Consider the following 10,982-nt stretch of genomic DNA (forward strand, 5'->3'; position numbering starts at 1 on the left):
TCACAGGAGGAGATTGCCCTGGATCCCAGTTGGACAAACACCTGACTGCTGAGTTGTCTGTCCTAAAACTCAAACTTACTCTGTTCTCACTGCCTCTTTCTTATGGCATCCTCTCCCTTGGATCTTCTCTGCCTAAACTACTAACCACAACCCTCTTTCCTGGAGTTATGCCAACAGTAGGAGTGCTTTGATGATATAAAAGCATTTGGTACGCTGTATTCCTGCTCCCTGATCAGCATTGTCAGACCATTGCACAGCTATTCTGGAGAGCTGGCCAACCTCTGGTCTTTTATTGTGGGAATTCTGTGAGAATTCTGGTTTTATTCCAGGCAGCCTCCCTACAACTAGTTCCTTACTTGAAGCTTAACTTCCCCTGAGCAAAGAGTAAGTCTTCATAATGCTCAGCATGTAATCACCTAACCATCACCCGGTACTCATTTCCAGCCTATTCTTGAATGCCTGCTGAATAGGAACATGTTTTGGAATGGACTTGGCTGACTTCAGGCTTTTCTGCCCTGAAGCGGGTAGAGGGAGCCCCGTTACCATTGTAACAGGAACGTGCGAACAGGTGCCAAATCTTTTCCCTGGATGAGCTGTATAATCCCAGAAGTGCTAGTATTTGTGACCTCCAATATAGCATCTCTGACACTTTTCTTCTTGAGAATCCCTGAGAGTCTCTCATTTCCTACCTCTGCAATTTCCCTTACGGTTGTTTTCTAACCTCTTCACCTAAATGAGACGTCTTTGGCAAGAGAGAGCTTGATGTGGCTCACTCTGGAATCACTCAACACTGCGACTTGAGTTAACTAGGGTGATGCTGGAAAACATTGCTTCCATAGCATTGATAATCCTGGAATAAAAAAATACCCATCTCTTTTCTTCCTGGTCTTCCCTCATGTTCCTAGTCAAGCCTTTCCCCTGGGTATTTTCTAGTGCACTTTTAATTTTATTTATTTTATAGAAATACGATCCGTTGAAGACAATATAATAGTTTCCTTCTGCTCATAGAGGGCTATTAAAAAACTTGGCAGAGTTGCATGGTAGCAGACAGGAACAGCAATGTCTGAAATGAGCTCATGAAAAATTGAAATGCCTGAATGTTCTCAGAAGCATTTTGCTTCCTACACATGTAAAGTGTTGTACCGAAAGTTTTTGGATTTCCTTTTTCCTTACAGTTTTTTTTTTGAAGAGCAGCATAACTAAAAACCCTAGTCTATTGGCACTGAATTATTCTTTGGCCCAAATTCATTATGTGGGTCAACTACTTTGAACCATGAATGCTTTTGGCTGTGATAGCTTCCATGGGCGGCAAATAATATTAAATGTTATATACATAAAAGGAGGTGCAATGATTGCAGTACTCGGAGCAAAGCAAAGCATCTTTCTTTTTGTGCAGGTTCTCTACTAGGGACCTTAAGTATTTCATAGAATCTTCCCCTAACACATGTGAAGTCTTCTAGATTTTGAAAACTGCAGGAAATAAGCTATCCAATTGTCTTTATTATTAAGAAAATGTACTAACATTCCCACTGCAATAACATATTATAATTTAAATGAATGCTTTTTAATAAAGGTTTCTTAGAGGAATTGAATAATTTTATAATTCACAAGTGCTTCTGCCAGATAAAACTACAAAAACTGACAGATCAATTTTTGCCCGTGTAAAAGATGCTACATTCAGACTGTGTTTCTATAACTTAAATTTCTGCTAATATAGATTTTTCTTTTCCTTCATGAATAAACAAATTAAGTTAAGATCAGAATGTAAGTCAAATGGGCTTTTTGTCTCTTACATGCTTTTTTATTAATTCTTGGTAGATATCTTGTGGGTTGTCAACTTTTTCTCTTAGTCTTTTATGGGTCTTTTAACAAAAATACATAATAGAGACACACTTTGTTTACATCTAATAGTGTCATTACCTATTTCTAAAATGAATTTCCTGTGGTATAAAATGACTTTCTCACTTTCTCTGTGAGAAACAGAAGATTATCATGAAAGTGACCAGCTGGCAATATAGAAAGTGTTGATATGGAAAGGTCACGACCAGCTTTTTTTTTTTAAAGTCCTGGGGATTAAAGTTCACTTAGTTATCAACAAAACAGATACAGCCCCAGCAGTGCAAGTTTCCCCACCGTACTTTGTCAATGTTCCTTCACCCAGACGTGAATGAGTAACTTTTACTGGTAAGAGTATAGATCACAATTCATGGTTATTAAATAGTTTTGCTCTAACAACCAAAAAAATGAATGGTTGCATCTTGTGATTCAGATGTTTGTCTACTGGAAATTGGGATGAGATCTCTCAAGTTTATTCCACAAAGACTGTTGTATAACATAACATTTTGTGTTAGTTGACACACTTTTATTTGCATAGAGTTTTAGCTCAGATGTTGGAGTTGCAGGGCTCTGTGTCCCATTATCAGTTTTGAACCAGTCAGGCCCCTAAGTGGCATACCAGTAAGGTTGACAAGAACAGTTCTCATTCAGAGAAAAATCTCTTCTCCTGGGCACTGTATGGTTTTACTCTGAGAAGCATAATCTTCTGTTTGGGAGTGGAGAAAGGAACTCTGAATTTCCAATGAATACTACAAAGCACAGTTGCCAAAACAACCAAAATACTTCCCAGACTGTAACATGATGACATTTTCAGGAAGGTGTGAAGAAGGCTTCAGTTCTGTCTTTGACCATACCCACTGTGAGAAACTGTAGTTGATCATATAAATGTTCAGATGAACATTAGTTTAGAAATGGTATTGCATGTGAATTTATATACCTATTTATTAAATGAATATTATTTACTCGCTAATAGCTTTTCTAATATCTGAAAAGACCATATAGCGAAGAGGGTACTTTATAGCTCCTCTTGAGGAGGTCCTTAAGCCTTGTCTACATGGAAAATGGATGAGCGAGCTAGTCTAGAATTGTTATTCCAGTATATTTTACTTTTCTGGAATAGCTCTCATGTTTTGTGATTGGAGTAATTACTCTGGAATAGTATCCCAGGTTATTCCAGTATATCTATTGTAGAATAGTTCATTCCACAGCAACTATGCTAGACATTTTGTCCTCATAGATAAGGCCTTAGTCACCTGAACTTGAATCCACTGAATGTAAGCAACTTTCCAGAAGCAAGTTTGTTTGCTTCTAGCTTGTTTATGAATATACATGCTAAAAAAATAAGCTCACACAGTCATAATGTTGGCTTGCCTATATAGTTTGAGAGGCAAAAGAAATTGCTTGATGATTGAATTTCTCAACAATAAAAATCTGCTGTTGATCAGCTTTGTCCTTGTCCCACAGTCACAAGGACGGGGAGGCTGTAGGCCACATTTTAGCACTCTGCAGGCTATATTTGGCCTTCCAGCTACATGTTGAGCAGTCTGGATTTAAACCTGCAAAACAATTACCTACCACATACTCAAAGATGAGGCCTTCCAATCTTGTAAGATTATTCTTCATTGCTTGTAGTGGTAGTCATAATATACAACCACATCATTACATCCTTCCAAAAAACCAACATGACTGCACTTATCCTATTTGATCACTGACCCATGAAGAATCCTGTTTGATGCTCTGCAGCCTACTGCAGAAGAAGGAACACCTCTGTAAATCCAGCACGCATTTTTTTGTGTAAAGAGCTGGGAGGGTGGAGGTGTGTTAAAGCACACGGGCAGTAAATAGCCACTGATGTGGACATTTGTTGATCATTTGAGGGGAGAAGAGGTATTGATTTGCTTCTTTGTGTGTGTATGTGATGTCTCTGAGGAAAAGAGCAGGTGACTGTAAACATGGATTTTTGTTTTGTGTGTGTAGCTAAAGTGAGTTGTTTGGAGAGAGATTCCCTGTTGAGGTTATTGGAAAGCCAACTGTGTATAAAGCTGCTCTGCTTTAATCTTTTATGCAGTGCACTTAGGTTTTACATGATGGGTACTCTCCTTCTATGCTTGCTTTGTGTACACTTGAGAAATAACTTTTTCACTGCACAAGCCTGTCATGTTTTGTATTTCGAGAAGGGGTCATCAGTATGATACTTTCAACAAAAATCAAACCAAAAAAATCCAGCAATCAGGCAAACCTTGTTAGTTTAGTGATTTAAAAAATTGTTTAGTTTCTTCCTTTCATGTTATTTCTAACTCTTGGTTTTGCATGTCAGCACCAAAAAAATCATTTGCAAAGACTACCATATAGTTGTATATGGTACTGTAAGGTACTATTGTAGGTAATTATCAATCTTTTATTGTTAGCTTCTAATGTTACAAAATAAAGGGTTTTTTTAGAAGTCTTCTGTGTCTGTGCCTTATAGAGATGGCCACGTGAAAAAAATATTTTTAGTGATTTAGGAAGTGGAGTATAACAGAATGCTTGATTATACTAGAAACTCATTTTTTGGTTTAATATTTGTGGAGTTGAAGATGTTAAGTGTTTCATAAGTACTTCATTTTTCTTTATTAACTTTTCTCATACAGAATTTTTTGTTCCTTTTAATTGCTAAGTTTTTCCCTGAACTGAGCCAAGAATGTTAATATTCTTGCATTGTAATGGAGTTCCTGCATTGTGGAAGATTTGTATTTAAGTTTCAGATTGGATAGCTCTGTCAAGGCTATGTCTTATGCTAATAGCATCTCTTCTCTCCTGAATATTATAATTTTTAAATAGACCATGTCAAGTAGTCAGCCAAAGACTACGGTGAGCAGTCAGGCAGTGCTAAAACTGAAGCTGACCGTGCAACTTTCATTGTTCCCCTTTGCATATCTGCATTAATACATTTTTTAATCATGTGATGACTTGTTTTGCATGTAGTGTAATAATCTTTTTGCAGTCTTGTATATGTAAACACATGTGAGTGTGAATTTAAAGATCATTTGTCTTGTATGTTTGCCAGTACTCTATATAGTCAAGTCTGTTTTCTGAAATGATTTCTCTCTCTTTCTCTCTTTTGTATGGGAACTTGGTGCTACTTTAATAATGGAGAAGGAAAAATAACTTTGCAACCAGCAAAAAAGTGGAGAAAACCATTTCAGAATATAAGCAAAGTGGTTTAACATGTAAAAAAATGGTAGCAGATCTGGGGCAGATGTAATGTCTGAAACTTTTATTTTTGGAAGTGGGCTAGACTTCAAGTTGCCTGTGCCCATATAACTGGGTCACTAAAAAGCCTTTGTCTGTAATAATTGCAGTGCAGTGGTTTCACGTTATTAGTTTAATGGACAATAACAGCAGCACAGATATTTATATATTTAAAATGTACATTGTTAATATTAGAACATTAGTGATAATTTTGACATTGGTCTGTTAAGCACTATTTACCCATACAAACCATCATGACAAAGTGCTACCTTCATAAAAATGAATTGCTGCGCTGCCTAGTAACCAGATCTTAGCTGTAATCTTAAATTAACAAGGTAATAAACTTTTTTTGAAATGCAAGTAGTACCAAGAATTAGGAAGCTTTCAGATTCTTTGAGACAGATAATCCAGCTGAAGAAACTGGGCAGTATCCAGACTATTTGCACTGCCTTTCAAGCTTTTATTACCCTGACTTTTTGTGGAGGAACTGGCCTGATAGTCTGAACTTACACATCTGTGAATTACAAGTATAGCCAAAATCTTGAGTTAAAGAAATATCAAAAGTTACTAAAATATTCTATTTGAATCACTTGGCAAATGTTGATTTAACTAAATTGAAGCTTTTTAAAACTGTGTTTTTAAGAAACAACACAAATAGAAGATCCTCGAAAACAATGGAGGCAAGAACAAGAGAGAATGCTAAAAGACTATCTTATGGTAGCACAGGATGCACTCAGCACCCAGAAAGAGCTATACCACGTGAAAGAACAAAGACTAGCACTTGCCTTGGATGAGTATGTACGGCTGAATGATGCCTACAAAGAAAAATCAAGCTCTCGAACAAGCTGTAAGTACACTGGAAATGCACTGTAACATTTTTCTGTGGCCTGCAATGGCTCTTGTTCTCCTTTGGGGTACATTTCAGTTTGCCCTGAATATCTTGGACCATGGCTGTTATAGGAACAGCCTTTCCACCTTGTATTCCCTTAAGGAAGGGTGCTTACTCCTAGCTATCAGGCCAGATCCAATCCATGGTGCTGTTTCATTTGGCTCACAGGACTTCCCAAGGTCCAGAAATTTGGTGGCACTGTTCCTTTACTGCCAAATTTCCACTACATGGGAGCTGTGGGCCCTTCATATTAGCTCTTCCTCCAGCATGCAGGGCTGGGCAGGGACAGGGCCAGGCCCCAGGGCCCAATCCCAACATGCAGGGGTAGTGTCAGGGCAGTGCTGGGCCCCAAGGGCCCAGTCCTTGTGCATGGGGCTGGGAGGGGGTGACGACAGGCCCCTGGGTCCCAGTTCCAGCAGGAGTGCGTGGTGCCCAGTCCTTGGGGCCCAGTCCCGCCACATGGGATTCCATCTGGCCTATGGACCAGCCTCTGGCCACTCATGTGGCCCACAGGGCCAGAAGGTTGTGCACCACTGTCTTAACACAATGGTGTTGTACTAGAAGGAACTTTTGTCTGTCCACTATGATTGAACTCTTTCAGAGCTGTAGCTTATGATTTTTGCTTCTGAAATCTGTTCTGTTACTTAATTTTCCAGATCCTGGATCTAGTGAGTTTTTATTCAAAGGGTATGGGATCACTGATGCACTTTGGCTTGTGGGCATTAGCTTATCTTAATGGATGGCAGTGACAAAGGGACTAGCAGGTTTGGCTGCAAACTTTTATCAGCAGTTTATTTCAATTTTTACAGTATGTGTGCATATATTGCTGAAGGCTACAATGCAAATACCTGGGATCTTTTTAGTTTAAATGGTGAGAGCAAAATATAAAAACTCTGTGGTACTTAGATGCTTTGAGAGCCCTGCACTTGAGTTGCTGGCTAAGAAGCTTACTTTCTAGTGTTGGTAATGTTATAAAAGCAATGTATGCAGCTGCTGGAGAGAAGAGCATTGAGTTTTGGTTGTTGAGCAAGTCTGCTCTCTTTCTAAATATTATTTTTAATATAGCTCCTTTGAGCTCTGAAAATTGTTTGGGGTTCTCTTCTCCTAACGCCCCCCCCCAAGTAGGAGAGTGCTGCCGACTGCTTCTCAGCTTGAAGAGGTGTTAGCCAGGAGCTGGTTTTTGAAAGCTAGGGAGAACTTGGAGTTGTCATGGGGTGTTATCATAGACAGTCTTTCCTCCTTTATGGCTTTGAACCCACCTGAATAAGGATAGGAAGAAGGAGAAGAAGAAATTTGGAAAATAAATCAGTAATTTTTACACTGATAACTGTCCTGCAGTATAGTAAGAGCGTACATTAAAATGATTAATATTCATTTTGTCTGCAGTATTATGATAACCTCCCAGTTTGAAACGAAGAATACTCTTCAAGCATAGAAATAATTAATGGTTTGAAAGTAGTTAAATGTTTGTTGTGTTGTGTTTTTTTTGTTTTTTTTTTAAATAAGTGTTCTCAGGCTCTTCATCCAGCACGAAATATGACCCTGACATTCTGAAGGCGGAAATCTCCACTACAAGATTAAGGGTGAGAATGTTTAATATACTTCCATTTAAATTCTGCACAGTAAGGTTCATGACTGCACTGCTACACTTGGGCTAGCAGAGAGTCAGATTTAGGCCTATTGCACTCTGATATTGAAACCTCCTACTATTCTTCTCTAACCATCATTCAAGGATTTTAATTACATTCTCAGCCAAATCATCCCAAAGCCTGTACAAATAACTTCTACAGGGAACACCCTCAGCTTTGAGAAGTATATTAATTGGAGAAATGTTTAACTATACCTCATAATTAATTCCACCCAGAAAATAATTGAATAATTGATTATTTTTTCTCTTTTTTTAAGGGAGAAAGCTGAGAAAGGAGTGGGAGAAATCCTTTAAAAATGCCTGTGAATAGCATAGGGATCAGCACCAGTGTGCTTAATTAAGAGAAGAGAGTCTTTGTTTATGAAAGCAGTTTTGGGGCTCTCATGGTAGAATTTGATTTCAAATTTGTAAAATGCTGGGTAATCAGGGACTTCAAAAAACTCTGCACATAAAAGCTGAAAGCGAAAGAGTATTTTAATGCTGCATCTTGGCAACATTTTTACACAACATTTTTCTGTCAAAAGTGCAAGTTTTGCAACATTGAAATCTTTCATCAATTTTTTGGTCTTCTATTTGCCCTTTGAGAGGCAGTAATAAAATTTAAAACTCTAGATTTTTTTCAAATGTTTCATTTTAATATTTCTAAATGTAATTGGATTTTTCATTTTGAAATGATTATTCACTTCAATATTTCCTTCAATTTTATTTAATAAAATACACTTTAGCTTTTGTCAAAATGAAACATTTTTATCCAGAATAATAGAACAGTGTTTTGAAGTTGCCAAAACCCCCAAAAAACTCCACTCTTTGCCCAACTCTGTTCAGCATAGGTGCTAGCACAGACGTATGCGTATCTCAGTCATTGTATTTGGTTATCTTTTAATGATGTGAAAAATTGTTTTAATATGAAAAATAGTCTCCTTAGATCAACCCTAAGTAAGAAAGAAATGGTGTGGAATAACTACGGAGCTCAATTATTTAAACCATAGCATATCATGCCTTATAGACAGATACGGTTCTCTACATTTCACAAATCAAAACCTGCTCAGCCAGGTTATCAAAAGACAAGACTTGCACTTGGCCCATGAATGTGAGCTGGTGATGCATAGGGTCTTCATGCATAGAAACTATAGGAGAAGTGCTAGTTACACAGCTCTTTCATTGCCCCCTGCTGGACATTGGTGAAACAGCTGCTCTGGGAAGTGTCAAACAGAACATGATTTTGTCATCTTCAAATAGTGATAAGGTTTATACGTATGTAGTATTTGGGAAGTATTACACATTTAACTTTCAACAAATTAAAAAAATTAACATACATATTTACTAGAATATGGTACATATGTTATCTCCCATACTGTACGTGCCTTCCCTTTTTCCCTACCCTTTTGTGTAAAGAACTGACTTAAGCCTAACTTCACTATAGCACAATACTTAATTTTGAGAAACCTGCTGACCAGCCTGCAGAGTGAGAAGCCTGCTGGCCAGCCTGCTCTCTAAGAAAACATATTTCAATAGCAAGCAAGAATTTTTGAAGAGGTGTAAAACCTTTTATCTTTAGGAGGGGGAGTTTAGTTTGTTAGGGGAATCTGACAGGGCAGCTGGGCCAGAGAGCAAGGTTCAGGATGTGGTGCTTTTAAATTGGAGGGGAAGGGACAGAAGTGGACAGGTGCTTAGCTGTTCAAAGGTGACTGGGGACATTACTTGTTTTAAAAAATGTGGGTATACACAGAAAAGTAACTTTAAAATGATGCCTCATTCAACAGATATTTTTCTTTCCTTTTACAGTCAGGCCTGACTGAGATAGGATTTTATTATCTTTTAATGTTAATCAAGAACAGCAGGTACAGTCAGAAGAAGGCAAGACACAATTCCTCCTTATGAACCAGCTGATTTGTTTACTAATCAAGTACAATTGTGTGATTCTCTGAAATATGTTTAGCTTTAACATGGGCCATCATAGGCATAATTTGGAAAATTTGGCCTGCAGAACCTCCTATTATTGATGAAAATGCTTATGAAGAAAAGAACCAGCTTAGACTTTTGGAGCCTATGATGATTTTGTAGAATTGGTAATGAAAAAAAATCTTTACTGTAATATGAGCACTTATAAAAATCATTACAGTAATAAAAACAGAACCCTATGATGTCTCTTTTAGATTTACAATTTGGACTAGGTCTGCAGGTTTTAGAAGTAGAAGGTGGCCTCTGGGAAAGCAGGATGGTATAGAATGAATAGGATAAATATTTTTGTGGATACTTTGCTAGTGCATAACACAAATGCAGTAACTGGCATGCATATATGCTTTGGAAGATGAAGGGTAGTCATGTACAGAGCTATAATGCATACGTGTTGTATGCTAGCAGGTTTCCAGTCAGCTAGTCAGAACTAAAACATTGACTAGAGAACAGTTGAGTTAAATATACTATACCTCTGTCACATACTGGCTGAAATTCAAAAGCTTTCTAAGATTTGCAATAGTATCATAAGGAGAAAAGAATTTAAACCTTTACAGGAAGTTTTGGAGAGGTTTCTAGACTCCTGCTTGTTAACATTATCTGCACGGTGTACATTAACTTTTTGACACATGAATTCTCTACTGTTTGTTTTATGATATACAGAACACCAAAGGCATGCTTAGTGTTTGTACTGAATAAAGGAAGGAAAAAATTCCCTTTCCAAGAAGAATTTAATTGAAGCACCTGATTCTGCAGGGGGTTCTGCTTGGACAGTTTGGAGCCTTAATTAGTAATCGGTAATGCAGTACAAAGAATAGTGAGCGTACAGGATCATAATGTATATTAAGAATATGTGATGGATAGCCTTTATAGAGTAGTGAGCTTTTCATTTTGTTCTCCATTTCACCCTTATTAGCACACGGGAGCAGGGGGGCAGAAGAGGTTAGCACTGAAGAGCCTGGCTAAAGATGAAATTTAAACATGAAGCGGAAAGTTGCTGTTGAACAAGGAACAAATTCAAAGTATAGGGATGGAAGAAGGCATAAAGATGTGCCTAAGAGAAGGGACTGAGAGGGCTGCCAGGCAGGAGGCTTAGAGAGGAGCAGGGGTGTAGAGAGAGAGTGCAGAGAGATATGGAAAGGAGTGGGGGAGCTGCATTAAGTCTTGAAGGGGAGGACAACGAGCACAGGAATGCTTGGAGTGCACTAAACACACAGGAGCATGGATTATCATGTAGGTCACATTCTTCTGGGTAACACACCTAAGCTGGCGGCGTAACATTTCTTGATAATGAAATGATGTTGAATTGCAGCGAAGGACGTTTAGAAAATCAACGCAGTGAAAACTTATGGGTAAGAGTTAGGCAGGGATACCAACTTCTCAGGTTGAAAATAGTGTGTGCCCTCTGAATTTATAAGTTCT

At 38.0% G+C, this 10,982-nt stretch overlaps 1 protein-coding gene across 1 annotated transcript in view; it reads left to right on the plus strand.

Annotated features, from left to right (window-relative positions):
* The window catches only part of WWC2 (WW and C2 domain containing 2), a 105,572-nt gene that overhangs the window by 21,704 nt on the left and 72,886 nt on the right, over positions 1 to 10,982 (plus strand). The window contains exons 3-4 of the mRNA XM_025207589.1: positions 5,711 to 5,914; positions 7,463 to 7,539. Coding sequence (XP_025063374.1) covers positions 5,711 to 5,914; positions 7,463 to 7,539 — 281 coding nt within the window. The remainder of the gene's footprint in view (positions 1 to 5,710; positions 5,915 to 7,462; positions 7,540 to 10,982) is intronic.

Source organism: Alligator sinensis, unplaced genomic scaffold (genome assembly GCF_000455745.1).
Source record: "Alligator sinensis unplaced genomic scaffold, ASM45574v1 scaffold354_1, whole genome shotgun sequence".
Taxonomy (NCBI): domain Eukaryota; kingdom Metazoa; phylum Chordata; order Crocodylia; family Alligatoridae; genus Alligator; species Alligator sinensis.